This window comes from Bombus fervidus, chromosome 2, assembly GCF_041682495.2.
Source record: "Bombus fervidus isolate BK054 chromosome 2, iyBomFerv1, whole genome shotgun sequence".
Classification (NCBI taxonomy): domain Eukaryota; kingdom Metazoa; phylum Arthropoda; class Insecta; order Hymenoptera; family Apidae; genus Bombus; species Bombus fervidus.
In genome coordinates this window covers 7,944,678-7,972,018 of record NC_091518.1, presented here as the reverse complement: position 1 = coordinate 7,972,018, position 27,341 = coordinate 7,944,678, and the positions used below count along the sequence as shown (strand labels likewise).

General features: G+C 28.8%; 2 protein-coding genes across 7 annotated transcripts in view; one reads left to right on the top strand and one right to left on the bottom strand.

Annotated features, from left to right (window-relative positions):
* Positions 1-1,077: 1,077 nt before the first annotated feature.
* LOC139995008 (uncharacterized) lies at positions 1,078-27,341 on the bottom strand. Of its 6 annotated transcripts, XM_072018113.1 has the most exons (9): positions 11,685-12,431; positions 10,271-10,445; positions 9,026-9,143; positions 8,797-8,941; positions 8,596-8,683; positions 7,917-8,280; positions 3,235-7,674; positions 2,879-2,962; positions 1,078-2,745 (listed from the first exon to the last, which is right to left on the bottom strand). In XM_072018113.1, the coding sequence occupies exons 1-7, from the start codon at positions 11,743-11,745 to the stop codon at positions 3,811-3,813; spliced, it is 4,815 nt and encodes a 1,604-aa protein (XP_071874214.1). In that variant the 5' UTR covers positions 11,746-12,431; the 3' UTR covers positions 1,078-2,745; positions 2,879-2,962; positions 3,235-3,810. The 6 variants fall into 6 exon arrangements, with proteins under 6 accessions (XP_071874214.1, XP_071874222.1, XP_071874231.1 ...); XM_072018121.1 differs by lacking the exon at positions 11,685-12,431 and adding an exon at positions 26,051-27,341 and having other exon boundaries at positions 2,879-7,674; XM_072018130.1 differs by lacking the exon at positions 11,685-12,431 and adding an exon at positions 13,963-14,085 and having other exon boundaries at positions 2,879-7,674.
* Positions 16,417-27,341, top strand: part of LOC139995157 (adenosine receptor A1) — a 321,882-nt gene continuing 310,957 nt past the window's right edge. Inside the window, exon 1 of the mRNA XM_072018397.1 lies at positions 16,417-17,002. The gene's annotated coding sequence lies outside the window, so the exon portion shown is untranslated. The remainder of the gene's footprint in view (positions 17,003-27,341) is intronic.

Below are 27,341 nucleotides of genomic sequence, written 5' to 3'. Positions count from 1 at the left end.
TAGACATAAATATAAAGTTATAAATGTAACGCTATGATCTGTACGTATGAAAAATGAAATATGTGCCATTATGTTTCACTAAATAACTCTGTAACAAGATTAATATGAACGTTAGGTATTTGCATTACTTTGTACACATTAATGTATTTTATGCGATTAACGTATTTTAATCGAATGATTGTACCAGATTTATATAATTTACAATTATACTAGCTTGTCCACAATGTACGATTTAGAGACTGAACAAAAGAATAAAGACAACGCAGCACTTTTATATTTATTTTTTTCTTGTCTTTCATGCAATAAGTTTTAGAAGACTAAAGTTAAAATATCTTTTAAACCAATCGTTATACCTTAATACCTTTTTATAAAGAATTAAAAAATGCATTAAATAGTGTATAAAAATGTAGTTTCGCTTCAAAAATTACATTGGTATTAAAATCTCTTTAAATAAGAATGTAAAAAGAAATGTAAATATCTTATTAAATATCCCCTATGAAGTTAAGCAACTTTTATATGAAAAAATTTTTCATATTTTCAATAATTAAGAAAATAATAGCGTGTATACGATTAAATTGGGTATACTGTAATAGAATAATAAAATTATATAGAATTACATGAATATACATCTTATCTCTACAAAAATTTACTAAACATACTTTAATAAATAAAATTTACTTCAGTATTTTATTATATTTTTAATATTATGTTAACAAATGATCTACAGATACTTAAAGGTGTATATATATATTTACAATTATATTGTACACAAATATTATAACTATTTATATATTTCTAAAGCTTTTTAGATCTAAAATAACTTTAATTTTCATATCTTCAATCTTTTTTTCCTTTCGAAAGTCCAATTAAAAATATTTTTGATGCATAAAAACTACAACTATACATATTTTTATCTCTTAAAATTTAAAATAGTTTTATTTTTCATGCATATCTTATTCTATTTGCATCTTTTATTTGAAGAATGACAAAATTGTACAAACTACTATATATTATGGAATATGATTAGAAAACAAAAATATTTTTATTTGTAGGATACTGTAAAAAGGATAAAAGCACTTTAATGAACATATAAAATAACTATGTATATTAAAAATGCGTTTTACATAATGTATCGTAACACAGAGTCAAGTATTAGATGAAATAAAAATCTCATAGATACATGATTTTAGATATTTAAACTAAAAATAATTAAATATAAAGGTATTAAAAGAATACATAAACGAGTACCCTGTTACAAACTACGTCTAACCCTAATCGTAAACGTAAAAAATTTACGCTAGGGACGTAAATATGAGGTAAATATGTTTATACCATGTTTCTTAAAAAACCCAGTCTATGCACTGCGTAATGCATGTAATTTACAACTGTATGTAAATACAAGTTTATTCATTATTATGACATAATGTTCTACACATACACAGTACTCAATTTATTTTATGAACACGAATGAATGAGGCATCTGATGCAATGTTACTACTCTAAATTATATTTTAGGATATCAGACTTTTGCTAATAAATGCTTGGCGCTTAGGATAATTTTCTTAATAACAAACTATCCATATGGTCATGTGCATAAATAGAAACATTTGGCAATCATTTAATCGCGATTTTAATAATTAATATCGAATTATGTTACGTTAACTTAAACCTATCAGACTTTTTTTTTTGAAAAAATAAATGGTAACGATAAAGAAGGAATAATAAACGTTTATCTGCTGCATTAATATCGCATGTCTTTTTTTTATACATCGTAAAAGTTATTACCTATATAATTTCTGTAATCGAAACGAAATTTCGTATTATTTGTACGAAAAAATTGGATTGCAAAGTAGTTTGTCTTGATTATGATTATTTCTCTATGTAGAAATGTTTATAAACAACAAATCCAGATTAATTATAAATTTCACGGATAGTTTTTAAGTATTCAATCAAATACATTTTTTGTACAATAAAACACGTTACTAATTTAGCATTAGTTAGCTAATAATCACAGATATCAAACACAAGAATATGGCACTGAACTATGCAAATAACCTTGTATTTTCAAACGAGTGAATATACGTGTTATATATAAATGAGAAATAATAATAGAAGAAATGTAAATTAACTATTAGAATTCTTTAATCTCTTTAAAGTTTAACTTCCAAAAGTTACATTTTCTTATTTTTAAATCTAGAATTTGTACAGCGAGATATATGTACTTTTTCCAAACACTTGAGAAAAATAATCGAGTAATTTTTTAAAATATATGTTAAATCTTTAAAGCATAAATTATGTAAAGGCGCTATAAATTCGAGTATCGTATTGAATGACGTTTCATGTAACAAAGCTCTATCGTTTTGGTAAGTATACAAAGTCTAAGTATATTTTTTTAATTTTACGTGATGTTTTCGATTTTAACCTGAAATTTTTGAATACATATTACTTTCTCGAGTTTTATTTTAGTAACATGTAAACTAAATAAGTTTTAAATCATAATTAAAAAGCGATGACTAGCTATGTTACTTGCATTGTGATATCTAAGAGTATATCTATAACAAATAATGCTGCTATATGTATTAAAAGGACAGGTTAAAAAATTGAAGGAAGTTCATTTTTCCTGTTCTATTTTTGTATGACGTTACTGTTATTTCTATGTTATTTGGCAAATTTATTGACATCACATTTTGCGAATTAAGCAGTTGCTTGAAATTTTTCAATATTAATCTGGAGGAAATAATTAATCTGGAATAGAAAATGTTAAACTTCTATAGTAAAATATTTTCTTATTTAACATGCAACTTCTTTTATATGGGCTAGAAAGGAGAATATTTAAATATACATATATTTTATTATGTTATTTGATTTTTAATCTTACCTATCCAAATTCTTTTAAACTATAATGTTGTCATGAGCCAGCTTTTCTCATTTTTCTGAATTTAAATAATTTTGTTCCATCAAACTGAAAAATATAAAATCTAATGTTTTAGAATGTCAGAGATTAAAGTTGGTAGTAGTTTTATGCATTGCGGTAATTCATACTTTGCTACATAAAATTTTATGCTGTGAATACATACATGCATTCAATCTAACAAAAAATTTAATTTTAAAGTTGATAAAGAATATCTTTTATTCCTTTATATAAAAATATCAAGTTGTTTGTACCACATCATGGTGTTTCATGTAGCTTAGCAGAATGTATTTAAAATTATATGTTAACGTAAATTATCTTACCTTCTATATACGAGTTATAAAATCGTCAAATTTGCATACAATTATTTTGGATTATAATATATTTACAAAATTATATACAAAAGTAATTTTTATCCGATTCATATAAAAGATTTTAATTACGTTATAAATGACGAAATTTTGCTCTAAATGATTACAAATATACTAAATTTAATTAAAATCAGGAGAACTATATCAAAATTAACTAACAATCTGATAAAATGAAGTATAATACTGCACAGTTTTATACACAGCAAATTACGAACACTAAAGAATTTTCTATTGTTTTAGTATGAAACTGTGTGTGTCCGACAAAATATACGTACAATCTACAAAATGTAAATATCTTCCATGATGCTGCTTAAAAATTTAAAAAAATTACGCTAATATTGATCTTCGAGCATTGTACTATACACTTCGCCGGTATGTAAATATCTTCCCAGGATAATTTATCTTCTCATTTATACAACATTTACAAGTTTATGATGCCACAGTCTTATAGGAGTAATGTACACTTAATTATTTAAATCTCAGAAAAATTTCTTACAGTAATGAATTTCCATAATGAGGTGGTATCGATCATCGACTAGTCTTTTTACGTTTGCGTTTTGACTCACCGGACGGATTCCACTCTGGATCAACATCGGTGTAAGAATAATTTACTTTAGGAACGTTTCTTTTTGAGCTTCTTGTTTGCCGTAGAGGCGACTGTGTTTTCTTTACCCTTTTATACGTTCCTTCTTGCTCTATCGTTTCTATCTCAAATCGCTTTATCGACGTCACGTCTAATAGATTCACCTCTTCCTGTTGCGCGAACGTTTTAACTGTCCTCTGAAGGCAAGATTCTTGATACATAGTATTACTAGTTTGATCATTTGTCGATCGAAATTGACACTCGATCTTTCTTGCATTTTCGTTCGCGAGATTCTGATGTGATTCGGTATCCTGTACATCTTTGTAATAATTTCTTCTTATCAAATGTGGATTGCAGTGATAGTCAGCAGCATGCAGTTCCTGCTTTTTCGTAAGAGACGGTTCGTATTCGGATTTAACGATTTGATCAGACCTCTTCCGTGTATTGTCCAACGCTTCTAAAGCAGCTATAGACATCATAGGCATAGCTGGATAATTGTCTATTTTTTCAGTTTTTATAGGTGTCCCCGCATATGCCATAGCATGCGCCTTCAGCCTTTTCTTTAAAGGCAACTTATTCTCCGCATCTTTTTTAAACACTCCTTTTTCTGAATCGCACTGTACTCCCAGTTTTTCCAATGACTTATTTTGCAAAAGGTTGTTCTCTATTTTACACAATAATTGATCGTCGTATAATTTTTCTCTAACGACTTCATTCTTTGCTCTGTCATGCTCTTGGACGGCAGGGCTTTGTACTGACGAATGCGTTGGCAAAAAATACGGACTACTTTCGATACAAGACACGTGAGTATCCGTCGCTGGATGTATACACTGTCTGCAATGCGCGACGATATCGTAGGTGCAATTTAAACAGGAGCAATGCGATCTTCCACATGAACTACCCGATTTCGCGTGCGAATGAAGGGAAGTGTTAGCATTAATTTGCAAACTACACGATACTGAGGTGCAATGTTTATGATATGGTACGCATAATTCCCCATTGCCTGTACAATTTCCATAGATCGGTGGTAAGGTAGTTGGATGAGTGGCAGATATATGTAAGGGATGTTGAGCATTAACTTCGTGTGGATGTGAGTGAATTCCATTGAATGCCGGGATCGCGCAGTTCGGCGCGATGTGATTAGAGATATTGAACTCTTGCTTGATATTTTGTCGAAAGGTGAGATTCGATTTTGATTTCCGTTTATCCATCGATTTGCTCATTAGGTTTACCTCCTGATACATTTGCGAATTGACAGAAAGCATGTCAGTCGATAGCGGTGCTTTTTTTGAATATGCTTTCGTGTCTGCAAAATTCTTATCTTCCGGTTCAATCTTGATCCCTTCTACGGAACACTTGTTCTCTTGATACGATAATTCCTTGTTGTACGAAGTTAATTCCAAATTACACGATGCATAGTCCAGAGAAGTTATAGCTTCGAATTGTCCACAGTCTTCAGTTGGAGATATCCAATTTTTCTCTTTTAACCTATTGATCTCTTCGTCGCTAGTGTGATCCTCCGAATTTTCAACTGCTTTGTTTATAATATACAGATTACTGTTAGGAGACTTTTGCAACAAAACTATGGTTTCTCCGTTTAGTATTACGTTTGTATTCTCTTTCACGGTTTGCGCATTATTCTCAATGGGGGCGAAATTATGCGTCAGCGCGTCCGTGTCGTAATTTATGCTTGTTTCCGGATGAGAAATGACTTTACACAACTCGCTATCACCGTTTCCACTCTCTGCTTCGTTAGATGTTACTTCTACTCGGAGCTCGACTTTATCTATGGTGTCCTCGGGATAAATGCCAACGATTCTATTGATTATTTCTGCGGATGGATTTTCAAGTAATAGGGAAACGGTATTTGACGAATCATTTGTATCAGTCTCGTCATCGGTGATTTGATTGTAACACGCATACCTCAAAGATGCGTAATCCTTTACTTTTATTTGGTCGCATTTTACGTCGGATTCAGGCTTTAAATGTGGTATATGCTGTGAAACACTCGCCAACAACGACAGACCATCGATATTGTCTTGTAATTCAGAATCTTGAACGATATATTTATTTTTGGCAACTGTACACACATTTTTTTCTTCTATTACTTTATATAAATTATTACACTCCTTTGACGTGATTTCTGATGAAACTTTGTCAGATTTGCAAGGAACATCTTCCTTATTAACATATTTGCCAATATTATTATCGCACTTGTCCCCTACAGGCTTCTTAAAGTTTGTATCGATACAAGAATTTTCATTATTTTCATTATTTTCAATATTTTCATTCGGGCACGTTGCATTAATTGTATTAGAAATATCTTTCTTATCCGTAGAATAAGATTCGAAAATAGATTCTCTAATATTATCGATGCTTGATTTATTTTCTCTTATATTCTCGTTTATTTCGTCATAACTACAGATTTCTAATTCTGACCGCGTGCAGAATTCATCTTTCGCTCTGTTTACACACTTTAATGATTTCGATTCCATTCGCGATTCAAACTTCTCTTGCATTGTCGAAATTTCGACAAGTATACCTGATGATTCTTGCATCTGCTCATAATCTAATACATTTTTAACAGGAGAAGCTTCAACTTTCTGGATTCTTCCAGTAGAGATTGTTTCATTTCTATCATTATTTTGCGGCGTAATTAATTCCTCACGTCTAACAGTCCTGTTAGAGTAGTCAGATTTACAAACACTTTCACTGAAACAAGTATTATTTAACATTTTATCGCTCGAGACATTTTGATTATTCCTTTCGAGCTCTAAGTTTTCCGACAATGTTATTCTTTCAGTTACCTCGTCATTAATTACATTAAAATTAGAACGATTAGAACTATCAGCGTTATCTTTGGAATTATACTGAGTACAAATTGTGGTATTATTTACACCTGGGCATTCTGTTTCTAGATCACAGACTTTTTTAAAACTTTCAACTTTTTCGCGTGTTTCAGGCTCTGAGAAAACGTCTGTTTCTGTCAATCGCTTGATCACAGTTTGTTTATTAAAACTATCATTCTCCTTCTCGTCGCTCTGTATATTCGAAATATCTGCATTACTTAAACAATTACCATTAACAACGCTGTTTGAAATTTTTGATACTTGCTTCGTTAGCGGGAGTATCTCGGTTAGAACTGTTTTACTGATCATAGTAGACGTTTTAATATTTACTTCTTTAGTATTGACTTCCGTACCAATCGATTTTCTTATACTTTCTGTACAAGTTATTAACTCTTTGTCGATTTCCATCTTATTTTCATCACTTTTAAGGACAACCGTTCGGCACGTATTAGATTCGTTTTTTTCACTGAGACTTTTCGTGGCACATACCGATTGAGAGGAATCTTCCGATCGATGACTAATATTTCGTGAGGTATTTGATGGATGTGTAGTAAGCCCGACATGTTCCTGCCTTTTCTTCCTGTGTGATGCTTTTACTATCTTCAAATCGATATTCTTTTTTGCTTCTTCTAACCATGGTAATTTTCTAGACTTCCTTTTCTTTATACATTTCTCGAGCACTATATCATTAGTTAAATCGATAATTACAATCTCATTGGACTTTTTACATTTCCTCCGCAAACGATTTTTATTTGATTTAATTGTTTTAGAATTAACATGCTCCGTAGAAATATTATTCGAAAAAGTACCTAAACATTTAAAACTAGTTTGTTCTTCCAAATTTGAAGTTTTAAAAGTATTTAGCAAAGAAATAGATTTATTTTTTTTATTTTTATCTGATATAATTGAATTCACGTTATTATCTACATATTCTACATCTTTCTTAACCATATCTTCCGACTGATGTGCATGAACATAAATTATTATTAATTTTGTCGTAATTAAGTTATATTATCTTTATGTGATTAATTACTAGTTTTATTATTTACATAAAAATAACTTTATGCAGTAATTAGTATAGTTTGGAAAACGTTATAAATAATTTTGGTAGCAATTTAAAAATGATGATTAATAATTATAAATGTGTCAATTGAATATAACAAATGTGCATGAAAAGAAATAATTAGTATATAGATAAATACCATTTTCGAATTAATTCTACTGGACGAATCAATGGGAGTTATAATTCCGTCCTTGTATACACTTCCATTGCTTTTTCTGCAATATTGTGCAAACATTTCACAATGTTTTCTTATATCAAATTTATGCTGCAATAGAGCTTTTGTAGAATTTGGTTGACTCTTTGGCACTTTTGGCAATACATCTTCTAATATACTTGATGAGAATGTAGATGGCAATGGCCCCAGAGATGCAATTGCAGCAGCTGTTATTTGATCTTTTACAGCCACATTTTCATTTATTTTTCTCCACAAACGATAAATAAAGAAGTAACGAATATACATAATACTTGATTCTGGGTGAATGGGAATATTTTTTATTATTTTCCTAAAAAGGAAAATAGTTGTATGTATGTATGTATGCATATATATAATTATATATATTGTATGTATATATATATAAAATAATTATATATAATAATATATAATATTATTATTATATATATATATATAGAATAATACCAAAAAACGAGAGTGAAATTAATTTTTAATATAAGTTCTTATTTGGTGTAATTTTTAACTGAGGCAGTAATTCTATTGCAAATGATAAAACTAGTTTATATTTCTTGATTGAATTTTCACAAACTAAAAATGGAATACAAAAAAGTCAGGAATAAACTCTTTTATTTTGTTTTATACTTACGTTATAATTGGATCTAAAATATGATGATAACTGCAACACATCAGTTGTACCTTGATTAAAGTATCTAATAAATGTTCCATGGAATGTTCTGAAAGAGACATATATAAATTTTCTTTTAGGATAACATACAATATTTCAGCATTTTAAATCATTTCTATTTCAATTAATTGCTGTAAAATATTTGTGTGAACATCATCATACCTAGATAAACATAAAGGCAAGAAGTAATCCTTGCACAAATTTTATCATGATTTTCTCTGCTTTTCCTAGATGCTTTTAGTTCCATATCTATATAGAGCGCTAATAAGTCGGACATATTATTTAAATAACTGAACCTATCATGATCCTAAAAGGTGAAATTTATTTAGTTTTTAGTAACATAAAAAACAGTTCAGCATACAAAAATATTAAAATTAAGAAAGAGGCTTACCTCAGAAAGTTCACGATAAATATATAAGAACAACATTAAAGTCTCACTAATAGAATCCTTCAATTTTGCTGCTCTTAAAGGCCTTGTGTAACATTCATTTACACTGACACTTACATTTCTGTAAGCAAATTATTTACTGAAACATTTTTCATTTTTTTAATACAATAAAACTGATAAATTTACAACATGCAATCCATTTCTATCCTATCTAAAATTTGCAACTCGTACAATTTTTTATATTATTTTATTTATATATAACAAATTTATGCTTAAACATATAATTCATCAATAATTTATTTAAATAATTAGTACGAATATTATATATATATGTAAACATATCACTGATATTAACAGATATCAAACAGATACAAAAATTTAATTATGTCCTGAAAGCATAAAAAGTTTAATAAGTATGATTACAGGATTGTACAAAGTTATTGAAGTTTTCAATAATAAATATTGTTTTTAAAGTAGCCTCGATGTGATATAAAATAATTAAAACAAACAATAATTTTTATAGTATTAGTAGTAGTAGTATTTATTTACTGTCTTATCCCTTATGTAATAATATTTATTTATTACGTTGTCCCTCATGTAATAGTATTTATTTAGTGCATTGTCCCTTTTGTAGTAGTATTTATTTATTGTTTTGTCCCTTACAACCTCAAAATTTTGTAATAATTACATTTATTTCTATTTTTATGCTTAATAATTTTTATATACATTTTTGATTATTGATATTAATTTATAATTTGAAAACATTTTATACTGATATTATTGTTATTATATCACTTTCATTTAGAATTGTACTCAATATGTTTTACAATAATTATTTGGTGAATATTTCCTAATGTTTCCCTAATATTTCCATTGATCATAATTTAATATTAAAAAAATTATATCTTTTAAATTCAGGACCATATAGTCACTTTCTTCTTTATATTTTTCGTACCACTTTATTCTACTGCGTTCTAATAATCTTCCTATTACAGATATTCTTAATAATTTTAATTTGATGTTCATAAAGGAAACACGCTTATATTGTATATATAAATTTATTGTATATTATTATTATATATATAATTACATATATATATATATTTATAATAATACCTACATATAATGTATAATATCTAAAGAATTAACTTATCTACTTTTACTGATTTTTAAACCAGTTCCCCGAAAAAATATTACTGGTAAACTGAAAATAAGGATGATACAAACTTATGACGATATAATCATTACCTCACATAAAATTGCATAAGTTCTGTTAAAGATGCCATACTTTTTTCTGTATGTATACACCTGCACATTTTTTTAAACTCTAGGATCCAAGGAAACAGCTCAATAATTGATGGTTTAGATTCATCATTGTTCAATTTTAGTCTTCCATTGTTTTTAACCATTTCCTTTTTGGTATCTGTACATTAACAAATAAATAATTGTTGAAAAATTTCATTTAGAAACATTTTATAAAAATAGTTTTGTAAATGGTTATGACAGCAACAGATTTTTAAATACATTAAACAATTTTATTTTTTTTGGTTTTTATTGTTTAGAACAAAATTTTAATTTTTCTATCCAAATTGAATTTTTCTTTAAAGAACTCATTCGAAAGAAAACAAATTTTATCTTGTTCACTTCATAATGTAAATTGTTTAAACACAGATGCCGCACGTATTTAGCACGAATAAAAAGTTTCAAAAGAATACCACAAGCAAATGTACATAATATACTTATATAACATAATAATTGAGGCAATGTTATAGTAACATAACATATCACGTGTAATCAATTTTTGTATTTATTTGAAAATTTATATGTAATAGAAAATATTTTCTTCTTATCGATATTATTGTACATGCACTTATGCCACGAGCTCAATAAATACTTTCAGCTACATTTACAAATAGAACTTATGCAGAATTTTCTAATTAATATCAGGAATTCTAATTAATAAAATTATGCAAGGGTGTGAAAAGATTTAACGAATTATTTTTACTAATTATTTAACGTTCTTAAATAATACGAAATGACGAAAATACGATAGTAACAGAAATCAATGAAATTTAACATTTGAAAGTCGGAATAGCAGTTTAAACACTCTCTTTATTATTCAATAAAGTGTTAACAATATTTATGGTTTAGTAAATCTATTATGGCTTTATTAAAATTTTTTCAAATTGATACTTAAAGTTTATAATAGATGTAAGAATTATTTTTAAATAACTTGTATATATATGTTTGTGAAAATTATACGATATCACCAAGTAATATGTATTCACATAGAGATTAGAAAACATATCGAATTAAAAGTGTATTTAATAAATGATTTAAAATAAATGCGTTGAAAAACGTAATCGAACGGTTAATTCTGGTGTTACACACAGATGCATTATCCACTTAGCACAAGAATGATTCTTCACAGAAAATTTCCAAAACTATCACCAAAAAGTGTAATACGTTTATTTGGAGATTTCATTTGCATTTTTAGAGATTCGGTTGGTAGTCATTGAATTGGCAATGCCAATAAATGTAGCGACAAATCGATCGAATGCGCGTCGAGGAGGTTGCGTGCGAAGACTAGCGTGTTTCTGCCGCTAAACATTCGTAAACAACCGGTGAAAAACACTTTTTAACGAACACGATAACCACATACCTTGCACCCGAGCGTTTTCGTTTTGCATGCTGTTTATCCGCTCTTCCACAACACAATTCATTTTGTTGAAATTTTTCAATAAATATGTTAATATTTCGTAAAAACGTTTTTCCCTACCAGAGTGTACTTCATGTTAGAGACCGAAGAAACTACCGCGTCCGCGTCTCTCCACATACTGCGCTCTCGGTAACGGCCATATTGACACTGGCATTTGGTGCATCCACCACGAGAGCGCGTCTCTTACACCCCACTGTTACCAAGCTCACATCTATTATCTTACACTTAAAAGCACACACTAAATACCAGAATCATCTTGTATATTCCTCCTCTTCTTAGCTTTTTATTAATGAATTTTTATCAGTGTTGTTACATGTATATCATTCAATGATATTACGAATTATCTTAGTTGCCGATAACTCTAAGCGGTAAAATTTCGATATTTGGCGTTCTTTGAGGGTTAAAAGCAGCAAGGGTTTAGAAATAAATGGCTGATTCGTCGGTCTTTCAGGTAACTCAGCCAATGGAGACCGAGCAACATGTAGCGCGCAAATCATGAACCGAGAACATCGCCATCCCTCCCCCGCAAAACAGCCCAATCAGAACCGAGCAATTAAGTAATTACAACACACGGTTGCTTGTATACATATACGTACATAGTTATTTTTTTATGCTTAGTCTGAATGTTTTTTTTAACAATGTTTCCCGTTATAAGAATTTAACTGCGGTGATAAAATAACACTTAATCAAATTGAAGATCGATTGTAGTTACACTTAAAGAATATATATGAGAAAGGTGGTAAATGTGGAAGATTTTTCATATCGCACTCCTTGACTATTATTTCCTATTTCTGAAAAAGATAAAAATAATTAATTGATTTAATGAACTGAATATATGAGACGCAATGATTAGCAAAATTATTAAATTATAAAAAATATATTTGTTTGTTGAATTTGATATATTGTTGTTTTACAGATGCAATATAAAAGTATGTAAAATTGAACTATCAAGAATAGAACGTTTTTAATATTTTAATAATTCATATTACATAGTTTTGTACAGTATAGCATATATTGTACACTATTAAATTGTAGACAACACAAATACACGTATTATACTATATATTAAATTATATCTCTTTAAAATGAAGTTGTTGAGATTTAAGCCTTTGTAAACAAAAAAATATAAATTTTTTAATAAATTTTTTAAAAAAATTATAAATTTTTTAATTATTTAATTTTTTAACAAAAAATTTTCGTATTGTAAAATTAGAAATAAAAACATAGGGAAGAATAAGTATACATCCATTACAAAAATTTTCATGTACCATCTCTGAACTAGAATCTCACAAATGCATTTCAACTAATTTCTTACTCACTTAAGTTTTATGTTAATCAATGGAACAATTAATTATGCTATCAATAATATTCTTACACATTGATATTTTTTAGAGAAAAAATGGTAATGAAACTGGTGGTTGGCAAAGAAAAAGTAATGGATCTGAAATCCAACGGACATTTCAATAGCTAAAAATTGATTGAACTGTGAGGTGGTGTGCAAGGGCGCGTGCGCAACAACATCTGGAAAGCTCGGCTTGCTCTTTCGGTTCTTGTCGGCCGTAGCCGCGATCCTCGGTTCCGACGGTGTCGCCTACCTCGAGCTCAGTGAGCCGATGTGTGAGCGCCGCGACGCCCAGAGCAGCCCCGACGTTAAGCGTCGCCGACATAGGTTCGAGAGGCCACGTTTTCTTTCTCGTCTTCGTCGTCATCGTTGTTGTCGTTGTAGTCGTCATTTTCGTCATCGATTTCTTAGTTGACTTTTTTCGATCGGCCATCGTGGTGGCGCACGCGGCTGCACATCGCCGATCGGTTTGGTGCGCGACGAAAAGGGAGACAGAGAGAGACAGAGACGTGTACAGTATATATCTTCCTCTATCCCTCTCTCTTCTTCTCCTTTTATCGGTCTCTTTCTTTCTCTCTCTGAACCTCCACCGCCCTGAGCATTTCTGTCTTTCTCAATCTTGATACTCGTATATGTTCATTCGCTTTCGACACCATCGTCTCTCGCTGTCGCTGCTGTCCTTTCCATCGGTGGTTCACGTGTCCCGTGAATGCGTCGCAAAACGTATCTTCTCTCTGCTCTCTACCGGCGATCTCTCGTTGCTTGGGGAACGTATAGCCACGAAAAGGAAAGGGAATGACCGTGGCCGAGGACATGATCAGCGATGAACCAACAACAAGGAAAATTATATAACACGTAAACGGATATTTAAGTACTTACTACATGCATATTCGATCTGTTTTTGCAACAAGCGATTCAATCTGCTACCTATGGATATCCTTCGATAACCGTAAGAAAACCATTCGTAGTCGATGCTTCTTTCACTCCTTCGTTCGAACGTGCTGTTTCTCTGTTTTTTGTTTTATTTTCTTCTTTACTTCCTCCTTTATCTTTTATGTTCGTTGTTCTGGGTGGAGTATGCAGAAAGAGGGGAATACAAGACAAAAGATACGCATAGAAAGAGAAAGAGGTAAAAGCGAGAGAAAATGTTTGAGTATGTGGGTGAACTATGGAAAAAAGGTGGGGGGGGGGGAGGGGGATGAAGCAATTGGGAAATGATATATATGTATGTATACAGAGTGGCTGTATGGAACAGAAGGGGTGCATGACAGGGATGAATGAAGATAGCGATGCGCTTCAATATTGTTTCACGAAAATTCTTCCAAATTACGATAAAGCAGTGATTACAACTTTTACGACGCTCGAGTTTACTTGATATCATGTCTATCTTCGCGAAATTTTTTAACAATCTTCGCTGATAGATCAAGGAACGTACATCATATATACCAACAAAAGATATCGTTAGAAAAGCATTCAATGAATTATTATATTCGACTCAAAAGTTCCCTCCCTAATAGCACTGGAGCGAATGGTTACCTTTTTTCTTTCCCTGTTCAAATTTCGCCTTCAAGCACATAATATATATGTAAAGTGTACATATATCATTTAAATGGCGATTAAAGATTTGATTCAGGTTCGACCTGTTGATTTTGCGGAAAACGCTTGTTATGCGAGGCATGCACGTTTAGTAATTTACCTGATGTTATCAAATCGGAATATACATACTATAGTCAACGTGTAAGCACACGATGTTATACGTTCGAAGTGGGTTCAACCACTACGAGATACGCTCAGGGTGCGCTCTGTTGAATGAACAAAAATTATACTCTAATTAAACGTTAAACGGTCCTAATTAATTCACTTTATCTGCCCTGAATCATCTAATCAATTAAATTGATCTTTATAATACAAAAAGAAATATTTTATAATATTAAATATATTATCGTTATAATATTTTTATCAGTTTTTAATAATCTCATTCTTTATTTATAGTTTTATGCTTTCAATTTTATAATAAATTTTCCAATGATTTCTTTTATGAATAGAAATTTAAAATATTTATGACAACTCTCTTAATAGTAATTAATTAAATCGCTATGATACAAGGAAACATTTTATTGGAAATGTTGTCATTATGATATTTTTGTAAATTTTTATATGATTTTATCCAAATTTGCTTATAGTATCACAGTTTCAATTCTACAATTAAACTTCTCAACGACTTCTTTTATAAATATGAATATATAAAACATTTATGGGTACTGTTTTTGGTGTGAAAGTTTACACGAAATCGTAAAATCGAGAAGTTGCACATTACGACTCGTTCGATCGTTTCCATATTATCGTCTACGCCATATACAAGCATTTTTGAGCAAATAAAACCTTTATATTTGCACAACTGTTAACCGGTATAAAATGAAACTCGTAAAATGCCCAATTCGTGGAAAGAAATTTCACATAGTTGTACGTAACTTTATGGTACGATGCATTGCACTTTACATACGGTGTATTTTCAAATAAATATAACATAAAACAGTTTGTAAACGGTGTAGAGCAACTGAGCCTGAGATACGGAATATTCCTTCATTGTTTTCCAATTTATGATCTCATCCTGCCATATTTGTATCAATATTAAAGTACGAAGAAGAGATATAAAAATTAAGAAGATACACTTAAAATGATTCTTCTGAAATTCAAGGTTACAAGAAAACTGGAGGTTATTTAGAGATCGAAATCGAAATTCTTCTATTGTTTTAGAACACATGTTTAAGTTTATACATCCGGTGTTTAGATAAAATCGTAACAATTCAATTTACTGAAAGTATAAATGAAGTTACTGCAACAATTTTTTCAGTACCGTAATGTTACAGTATGTAAATATCTGACGTATAAGAACTTACTTTTGACACTGATATAAATTGTAAACATGCGAAATGTGGGTCAATAAAAATTTTTTTTGTTTTTTCATTAATGTCTAATTTTTAAAGATAGTTTGGAGAAAAATAGAATCCACGATTTATTAATATTTTTAAACGGAACCAAATTAATGGATAAATTAATTTTATTTGCTTTTTTTATTTGTTGATTTTTGCATTGACTAATTAGCAATCACAAACAAATTAGATGAGTTAGTACAATTGTTGATTTTTCGTACATAGTACATTTTAGTAATTATCGTACGAATATCGCAAATCTCCAGATTACATAAAAAGATATGATCATTTCAAATAAGTATAAAATAATCCCAACCAAAAAATATAAAAGATCTCACGATTCATATTAAAAAAAATATATATTTCAACATTCGAAATATTACATAAATATTAATACATAAATATTACACAAGACGGAACTATCATGCTGCTTATACTTAATTCGCTAATATATCGAAACTTAAAGAATATCGATCTCGTTATTCGGCAAAATGCCATTATCCAGTTATGCAATTTTTTAATTACTTTAAATGGCGTTTATTCAATTTATTCGAATAAGTTGAAATTCGCATTTATGTAATCAGACTTATGTTCCTCTTCATCACAAGAAGAACAACGAACACCTTTTTAATCTTCTAGATTATCGAATAGTTTCATGTGTAGAGCCTTTTGCTACGTCGGTTCGAGACGGAAATATAAAACCACGTTTAAGAATTAGATGATAGTTTGCACGTAGGAGTGAAAAGCACGATAGAGAACGCGAAGAATCCGTTCAATTTCTCGTTGCTCACTTTGAATGTCGATGCGAATACTCACGGCAGTGAACCGGTTACTTATCGTTTGTGAAACATTGCCACGAAGAAAATTCATATTTCTGTGTGGATCATACGTGTTGCCGTGTTACTACGGGACTAAAGCATAGACGATGAAAGTTTATTAGAATAAATTCGTGCATACAAGATTCATTGCTGGACGACATCTATATGGTGAGTCCTACTTATTGATGGTATATATGTTGTCCTTTTAGAATTAGTCTTTGTTTTATAAATTACAAATTTTGTACTGGTTGATTAAAGAATAAATTAGTGGTAAATTTGTATTCGTTGGTTAAAGAATTAATCTCAGTGTTTATCATTTGCATTCGTTCTTAAATGAAATGTTTGTTCCAATAGAAGACTGCATGTTTCGATGTTCTATATGTTTGTAAATATAAATGAAATTTGAGGGTATACTCTGTATTATCCAATAATTGCGAATAATATTCCAAAGTCACATTATATATTAAATTTCGTAACCCGTAATATGTTTCGTATACACGTGCTGCAGTAATTTATTTAATCAAAACCAAAGGTTTGCAGATATATTCGAATAAATATATTTTGGTATATAATTACAGTTTCATCGAAAACAAAATTTATTTCGCGTCATTAATAAACCATGATTTGATACACATTTTACACTTTCGTCGTTGGAACTTTTAATTTTTTTATTATAATTGACTCATACATGTAGTATTAGGTTGCGGATGTGTATGCTTTTATAAGAAATTTAAAGATGCAAAATATACCAAATAGAATACTTTACATAGAATATGTAAAAATATATACATAAAATATTCAAAGTATATTATTCGTTGTAATATTTAGTGGATGAAATAAATCTATGCTTAGGTTTTATTTTTTTAATTATATTCATAAAAGTATGGATTTGCAGTATTGATTTTAAGTAACGATTGAAGTTAGATTCGAGTTAGATTACTTAATTTTAATTTTTATTGTATATACACACTCATACCTTACGCAATAAATATCAAAAATCATTTTATCTCCTAAAATACAGAAAATAAATCAAAATGACGTAAGAACTATTGTGTGCCACTTTTCAAGTTAATGATTATCATTTAAATATTTTTAAAAATATTATATATCTCAAAAGCTTAGTTCAGCTATAAAAACACACAAAAATGAGAAACATAACATTTGAAATTAATTAAAAATACTAACGAAAGGTGCTTAAATGTTTTTTTAGGTAACTTTTGATACTAAGAAATATATTTCTATTTGTTTTATATATACATTCTTTTCACTTCTGATATTGCAACAAAGTTTGATTAAAAGAGGAATAACTTAGCGAGAGAAGAAAATGATCATTCGATCGGTGATCATTTCAAAGTTGTTTTTAAGTTGGTATCAAGGTTCAGTCATTTTATATCTGTACAGTTTAGAACTGTTAAAAACTGTTAAAAACGAGTTAATAACTTTAAAGATGAAAATTTCCACAGCACTTGGTGGAAGATTTTAGGATATCGAAGATTAATAAATGCCAACCAGTTGTTCACGAATACTGGTATAAATTCCAGGCATTAACAGGAGAGTTGAAATTTGAAAACTTTAAATGATTTGAATATATTTCTTTATTTTATATTTTTTGTATAATTATATCATTAATTTAATATTTGTACAGCATATCATCTGAAATAACTCGTTATCTACTGACTTTATCAAAAAATGTTTGAAGTGAAATTACTTATTATACAAGTATCCTCATTTGTATGTATCCTATTTTGATTTTGTGATGTCTTATATTTTTTTGAGATATCAAGGTGATCTGGAGATTTTTTAACAGTCACCCTATATTTTTTATACTCCATTGCAAAAGGTTATGAATTCAACAACCTATAATAAGATGACCTTTAGTTGACTTTGTACCTTAAAACGAAATGAAATTTTGTGAAAAGTAACTTACTTTCCATGTTTCCGTTTAAAATAGGTGTATAGTGAATTATGTCTCATAGGTACACTGCAAGCCGTTCGTGTTTCGTACCGACGCGACATTACGTTGCGTCGCGCTGTTTGGGAAAATGTCGACACATGTATGAACGGCCACAACTTTGAACATTTACTTTAAATGCAAACATTGATAGTAAGTTACTTCTCACAAATTTTCGTTTCGTTTTGAGGCTCAAGATCAACTAAAGGTCACCTTATTATAGATAGTTGAATTCATAATCGTAACCTTTTTAATGGCTATAATGGAGTATAAAAAAGGTTGGGGTGACTGTTAGAAAACCCAAGGTCACCTTGATATCTCAGAAAATACAAGGCACCGAAAAATCAAAATATATTCATCTGATCAGGCTCCTTTCATCAGGCTCATTTCACTTCAAATAATTTTTGTTAAAGTCAGTAGATAACGAGTTATTTCAGGTGACAGTTCTTATTGACTCATTCTATATAAGTATCACGCTTTAATCAAATCAGGTAATAATCATTTTACTTATTAAATGAATAATACGTGTTGAATGTTGAAGATTAGATAAATGCAGTTGTCTATATTTCTGAATACTATTTTGCATCTCCATTATTTGCATTATTATACATATATCGTTTTGTTTAGTTACTAAATAATCTATTTACAGTAGTAAATACATTTTTCATTAGAATGAGGAATTAGAATAAGGATTATAAACAATTATAATCTTTTCTCTCATGAGCAATGAAAAATTCACTTGAATATAATTGGATATAATGTGATGTATAACGAGTAAAATTTTCATTAAGCATTTTATTAATTAAAATTTGTTATATTTAATTTCTCAAAGAGAAACTTCGTGAGCAATTCATTCATAAGAAGTTTTGGTATACTTTTCTTTACAATGCATTAGTATGAATATAACTTCTTTAATTTTTTTATAAAAAATAAAAAAAAATTACACAAGTTATAATTTTCTGTTAACTTAACGTTATATAAACAGTGTTTTACCTATATTTTGATTTTGTTCGAGAGCATCGATAATTTATTTATAGTAAAATAGCAATTGACGTTTTAATAACAAATCATTTAAATACTTTCATGATGCATTGGAAGAGAGAGAACAACTTTGTCCTGTCACGAAAACGTCAAACTCTCTTAGTTTACTTGCAAGATACCTGCAGAAATACGAAAATATGCGAGATACTTGCAAAAAACTGTCAGCAGTATCACACATGGTAAATTTTGCTTATAATTGTGCGTCCGTGACAGTGGATGCCGATGGATTGCTGGCCATCTCACGGTGGCCGGATAAGATGGCACCTAACCTAAAGCTATATAAACTATAAACAAAAGATAAGAATTAGGTTAGGTTAGGCGTTATTTTATCCGGTTATCGTAAAGCGAGTTTCATGCGGACAGATTTTCGCGAATATCTTGGAAAGTAAGAGAGTTCGACATTTTCATGAAAGGAAGAAGTTATCCCAAATGTTAACTTTTACAACATGTTCAAAAATTACTGAATTTAACGTACAGAATAAAATTATGAATAATTATTAAATTTATACGTTTAATTTCTAAAGTTCTCAAATTCAGATGAAAAGATATAAGTATAAGCAACTATTTTAATTGACATAAACAAAATCAAATGAAACTCTTAATTAACGCAAACAATTACTTAAAGCTAATTATGTACGTATATGCAGTACATACTACTGTTATTTTATTATCTTTACGATGAAAGAGATAATTAGATATTTCATTTCTGTTTATTGGTTCAATCCTCTTGAATATCTTTTCTACCATATTATCATTGCTATAATGCATGATATGAAAGAATTAAATCTTCAACGATGAAGCTCAAGTTGCTTTCCAGAATAATCGAATAGAAAGCAATGATGTAGGGTATAAATTATAAATGAAAGTGAAGTCAATGAACTCATATAATCCTAATCCGTGAATATATTTATCGATCCTTTACCGCTGTGTATACTCTACAATTATACCATCATGAAGACTACCGAGTTAAATGGAAGAATATCACGAATACCCTGAATTTACAGTTCAAATTCCTGTGTAGAGTTTTCAATTCAGTTTCCATAACTATGCATTTTTTTAAAATACTTTATATTTGAAATTAAATTATTTGATTATATTGTCTTCAAGAAATGATTAATTTTTATGAAATATAATATTTTTTAAGTAAATAAAAAATATCTGAAGGATATTCTTTTCTTATGGTTCTTTACTTTTTACTAATGACAAATATTCCTTAATTATGACTAACATTCCTCTTTTATAATCATATTTATTTTAAGCAATATTTGTTTGTAGTTTAATAAAGATTTACTGATGTAAATGAATTACAAAGTCTTAAAAATATGATCTTTTGCAATTGATATAAATCTTCTAAATAAATAATTGATTGAAGTTTATAAATCAATTTTACAGTTTATTGAAAAACTGGGATAGAAGCAGCATTTTTAAAGACTGAAAATCTTTTTAACAAATTAGTGAAGGTTTATCAGTGGATTAAAAAGAACATCTGCTACAAAAATAACACAGGGAACCATTCGTATTTGGAAAAGAATCAATATCAGATTTGAATGTTTATTTTGATAACTATTATACGTATGTTCTAAAAAAAGTTACATCTTCTCTCATTTTTAAAAAGATAACTTACTATCACCTATTAAAACAATACATAATTCTTTATTTCTTTAAATTGAATTTTAGAATATTTGTATCTACAATTTTAATTTATTTTTAAAAAGAAATTGATGAAGCAGAAAATATCTTAGGTGAATTGTATATTGTGCTGTTTAAATATTAGCACAATTTCTTTCGAATATCTGATAAACCTCGAAAATATCTTTAGCTGACTTTCATTTCGCTCTGTAAATAAGTAATATTTATGACAATAGTACGTTAAGTCTGACTCACATTAAATTCACAACTGAAGCAAAATATAAATATTTTCCTATTAAAAAAAATAACAATAATAATTATGCAATTCCTATATATCTTGTGTTTTTATATCTTTACTAAAAATATTTTCAGTGCATATTATAATCTTATACTATTAATTAAGGAGGCATACAATCCTGTAGGCTTAAAAAAATACGGTAAATTTTATATTTTTCTTTAAGCAATACTTTAGTCTTAATATTTGTTTTATTACACAAAATTACAAAATGATGAAGTGGTATAACATTATCTGATTCCATATCTAGCGGAACTTTGTTCACTTGCACACAGCAGCAAATGTGATTGGGTTGAAAAAAGTAAAAAATTTTGTGCGAACATATACAAAAATTCATTATCTTCAATGTGGTGTATGATTTTTCCATAATTTTGAAAAATAAGAAAACGAATACTTATAAACGAATATTTATAAAAATTTATAAAAATTCAACGGACTAAAAAAAAAATTATAAACTACAACCTAAATTATATTATAAGATAGATAATATAGGATGGCGTGTAAAAAATTCAAGTTAATCGGCGGAAGAGTTGGAAATCTACTGGGAGCAAGGTGGAAAAATAAAGTTTCGGAAAAAAAAACACGTTTAAGGTTTCAAATTAATCTTTTTCTAAATAAAAAAATGCATTCGCATTAAGTCTTATAATTGCCTTTTCTTAGGTTTTCAAAATATCATTTTACCAAAGTATTATACAAATATCAAATTGTAAAAAATGCAAGGAAAAAGAGATTTCGATATTTTAAAGGCGCATGGTTTTGCACTCCCTTAATCCAATTTTAAAATATGGACTAATTAATATTGTTATTGCGAATAGAGAATTTATATAAAGTTATTTCATAACGCTACTTTATCATTACATTAGATTATTCTATTTACTTTTACTGCCTAAATATTATTCAATTATGAACAAATATTATTATTTGTTTTCATGTTATTTTACTATTTTATAATTCTCACATTACTTTGTCTCGATAAGAAAAATGTAGTATAAAGCAAAATCTAATACAAAATTATTTTATAACGGTAGAAGCTATTCTATAAATTTATTTAAATCTCTCCTTATCTAAATTTTATTTAATTATATACCAACAATTTTCAGTATCTAGTCATCTTCATATTATTTTACTTTTTTATTTTATCATTCCATAGACAAGATGAAGGTCCTATATATCAAAAGTTTATAGAGAATTACTTTATAATATATACTAACAATTTATGGGACGTAGATCTTTCTAAATCTTTTCTTATGTAAGTTTTATGCAATTATCAGCGAATTGAAGTACTAGATTACTTTATATCAGGTTTAAGTTGTTAGTTTCATAATCTCAAGAAAATTGCAATATGACATTTAATATTGTACAACTCTTGGTCTTTAATTTCATATTTTTCTGAATAATGTGATTTAAACCCACGCTTATTACGCGGTGGACTTGACGAAAAGAGGTTCTTTTTTTACGTTTGTGAATCGATTAAAAAGGGTCTAGCAAGCTAGGTTTACTTCAACGCCTATCAATCTCTTTAATGCACACTATCACATTGTTGTAACACGCCATGATCAAAAGAAGTGATAGGTGATGTGTATTCAAACGAGTAGTAGCCGCATTTCTTGAGAGCACAGCTTCATCTTAAGCTTGACGGCATTAAAATTGCCAGATGAAATCCTATTAAAACGAATATTGTACGCAAGCAGAGTATGTAATACTCGTACTTTTCACGATCAGAAGCTTATTACATGGTTTAAGTATAACCAGATTATTATTTCAATAAAGTGTACGTGAATTGTAGGATAACATAAGATTTATTGAGTTACCTACCTAGAAATAAACATCTTTTAAATGTAAATATCTTATTTATTTTTGTTATGAGAAATAAAGGAATTCTTCACATTTTAGAAGTGTTCGATATAATCGTTCTATTTTCATTTTTTAGATGATAGAGTATATTAGATATTACTACAGAATATATTTTTATAGGAACTATTAAATAAAATAAAACCATTATTTAGTATTATTTGTGTTTAAAATAAATTAATAACATTATTTATAGTTAAAAAATGTAGCGCTACAGCGGTTTATAATTCTGGTGTCCGTTATATCTCTAGAGAGATATACTAAAGAATCCAATATAATAGAACAAAAATTATGAACGGAATTTTCAATCTGTCGTAAAAATTATGCTTTTTTTAAAAAGTATATAATATTAGATATAACTATATATGTACTTCGCTTTAATATTTTGTAATAAGCTGGTATAATATGCTAGCAGAGTACGTAATCTGCTGGATATTGCTCTATATTAGTGGTATAGTATACAATTAGATAAATTATAATTAATAATGTGTAACCTAATTCCACATCCCACAAAATGTTCTGTACGTAATCGGTTTATAATTCAATTATTAACATCAAATGTTTGTAAGTAAATATTATATGTACGCGGAGTATAATGAAATTTAGATTATTCCCGCTGATATTGCAAGTAAGAAAAGAACAACTAAAAGAGCATTTGTTAATGATAAGAACAATCTTTTAAATATCAGAGCTAATTTATTACTAATATTAAAATCTGTTTTGATAGAGATTTTTAAAGAAAAATATTTATTACAAATATATATTATTATTCCTTTTAATGTTGAACTAATATCAATGGAAATATTCAGATTTCTATTGTTAGTGGGGTACTTCGTATGTAAGAAATTAATTATTTATTAAAAGAAAAATCTGTTCTAAAATTATTTATTACATCTATAAAGAAATTTTTACAAATATATAAATTTTGAATTCTTGAAGAAGTTTAATATCTCTATAATAGATATTAGTCATGACAAATTATAATCATTGTTTGTCATTGTTTTATAACATTAAATTAATCTATGAAGTAGGTATCACATGATAGGTACACTTAGAGATTAAAGATCCACCAACTTGGTTAACAGAGAGTTCAGGAAAATAAAATTATTTATATTATACGTTACTTATTAAAAATGTATCATTTTAAATATAGAAATACATACTATAATACAATTATTACAATACTAATATCTTTATTATAATGTTATAATTTATTATTATAATTTGTACCTATTTAAAATTTTTATTATACAATTTGTTATTCTCATATTACTAATTGAAACATAAAATAAAGATTTAATTCTACGTACATATATTGAATATTGATAACAAAAATATGTTTCATATGTAAACATATTTCTTTGCAACTGTTATACATATTAGCATAAGAATAAAAAATAGATTACATATTAAATTAAAAAACTAATTATAAAATCTATTATGATATAAAATTTGTTTTTTATAATGAATAAATTTTGTGTCATGATTACTTTCAATTATCAAAAAGGCAATATTAATATTTATTTACTAAAAATAAAATTCAAAATAATCCTTATAATTTTGAAAAATTACTATCATTTTTATCTTTTTTAAAATAATTTATTATAATAAATAATCATATATTTTTAAAAAGTAGTACGTTTGTGTGTCTACTATATTATTCTATAAAACCTGTTTATCTAATAAATTTGACGAATTCGATGTAATCTTAAACCGATAGGATTTCATACAAGTCTGTTCATATTCCAGTATGTATAAAGTTTCTGATCGTGTCACATCTCGTAACTCTTGCTTCTTTGTACTTTTTAAGTCAACCTTATTTAAATGGCCAACGACATAAAGAACTCCATATAGATATTTGAGTGCCACATGAGCTATATATGTAAATAGATACATATAAAGATTCTTCAATTTCACATCACATTTATTATAAAACGATGAAATGTTCCAGCGCCTTGATGTTTCTTCCGCTTCATTACTTTTCACTGTTCATTGATTGCATATCAAATTTGTGAACAGTATATTAATTCTATTCTTTTGTATTTATGCAGAAAAGATTTGAATTATATTGCTTTTCAATAACTAATTTTTTTATATATAAATAACATGCTGCATAATATGTAAGATAACATAATATTTAAAATATATATTCAAAATAAACGATATAAATGTAGATCAATATTTTATAATTCATCAATATTTTAATATTCAATATTTTATAATTCTATAATATTCTTTTAGTATTTATTATTATTTATTATTTACCTCATTTATCCTTTCTAGCATTAAGAAAATTCTTATATCTGCTTCTAACATTATTTTAGTACAGAGATCATAAATCGGTAAATGAATTAATAACAATGTAAGATATATTAATCTAGATAGATCCATGCGCTTTGTTAATTTAATTAATAAAAATTTTAATTAAAAATAACATTGGTGGACTCACCCTTTTTAAAGTTCGCGCCATGCACATATAGCCGCACGTGGTCCATCAATGGGTGATCTAACCTCAAATACACACTTCACACATTGACACATTGTACACACGGTGACATACAATCGATATTTACAGTCGATATTTCCTTCGGCTTATTTTCTCCTTTAAATATCCACTACGCCACTGTATACTACATCGCTGCTTGTCACGTTATCGCATTCAATTCATTTGTTTTTGTTTTACATTTTTTCTTTCGTAAAATCACTTTCTCGTTCGTAACTATTTTGGACGACATTTTGGTTGCGACAGTTTTTCTACGAAGTTCACTGATAGCTTGTAGATAATCGATGTTGTCGGTTCAGACTACCTCACACACCAGAAAAGGTCTTAAAGAGCTTTACTCGTTTGAAGGTCATTTGCCGCTTAAAGGAGATATAACAGTTGTCGGACAATTACAACTCGCAGTTCGATACCGGAGAAACCAATAGATGTTCTGGCGAGTTCGTTCGTTTTGTTTCGCCGACGTGATCAGAATCAACGTATTCCGAATCGATAACATTGCTCCGAGTGGCCGCGATATTTCTTAGAAAGAGGTTAGGTCTTGTTGGGAATGCAATTTTATTATAATATAAGTAATATAAGCATGATCTGGGAACAAAAACCGCGATTCGTATATACATATGCGTGGAACCACGGCGTAGAATAGAAGTTTGTGCAATGTGAAATGAGCAAAAGTATCGAATTCGTGATATCGATCAACAGATTTACACGTACACCACGCTTAATATCATTCGTATCTCATTCCACGAATACACTACTTTGGTAATTAATTCACACAGAACTCGCGGTATAAGTCGCTCAGGGCCACTAATATCAAGACTTAACGTAAGAGAGTACGCTTGCTGTTTTTATCACAATGGAACCCGTTCACCACTTTAAAGATACTCACCGACAAATAACGGTTCGATCGGACCTTTTTGAACACACGGCCATCGATCGACTGTTTCTTTCCCGAGGAGTCCAATATTCGTCACTGTCTGTAAGTCGTGACTCGCGATTGCTTCCAAACAAACGCAACGTGTATAATGATACGCCTTCATATGTATTGTGCCAGTGTTTCTCACGCTCATTGGATAGTGGCGACCAAAAGCTTAGTAACATGCTGCGATGAGTAAGAAAAATGGAATGCTTCCCTGATTGTCACCAACTTATCTGTTTGTTCGGTGCATTTTTCTTTTTTTTGACATTTTTCTGTTTGCGCTTGCTATTGACTCACTTTTTCACGTGCGATAGAAAGAAT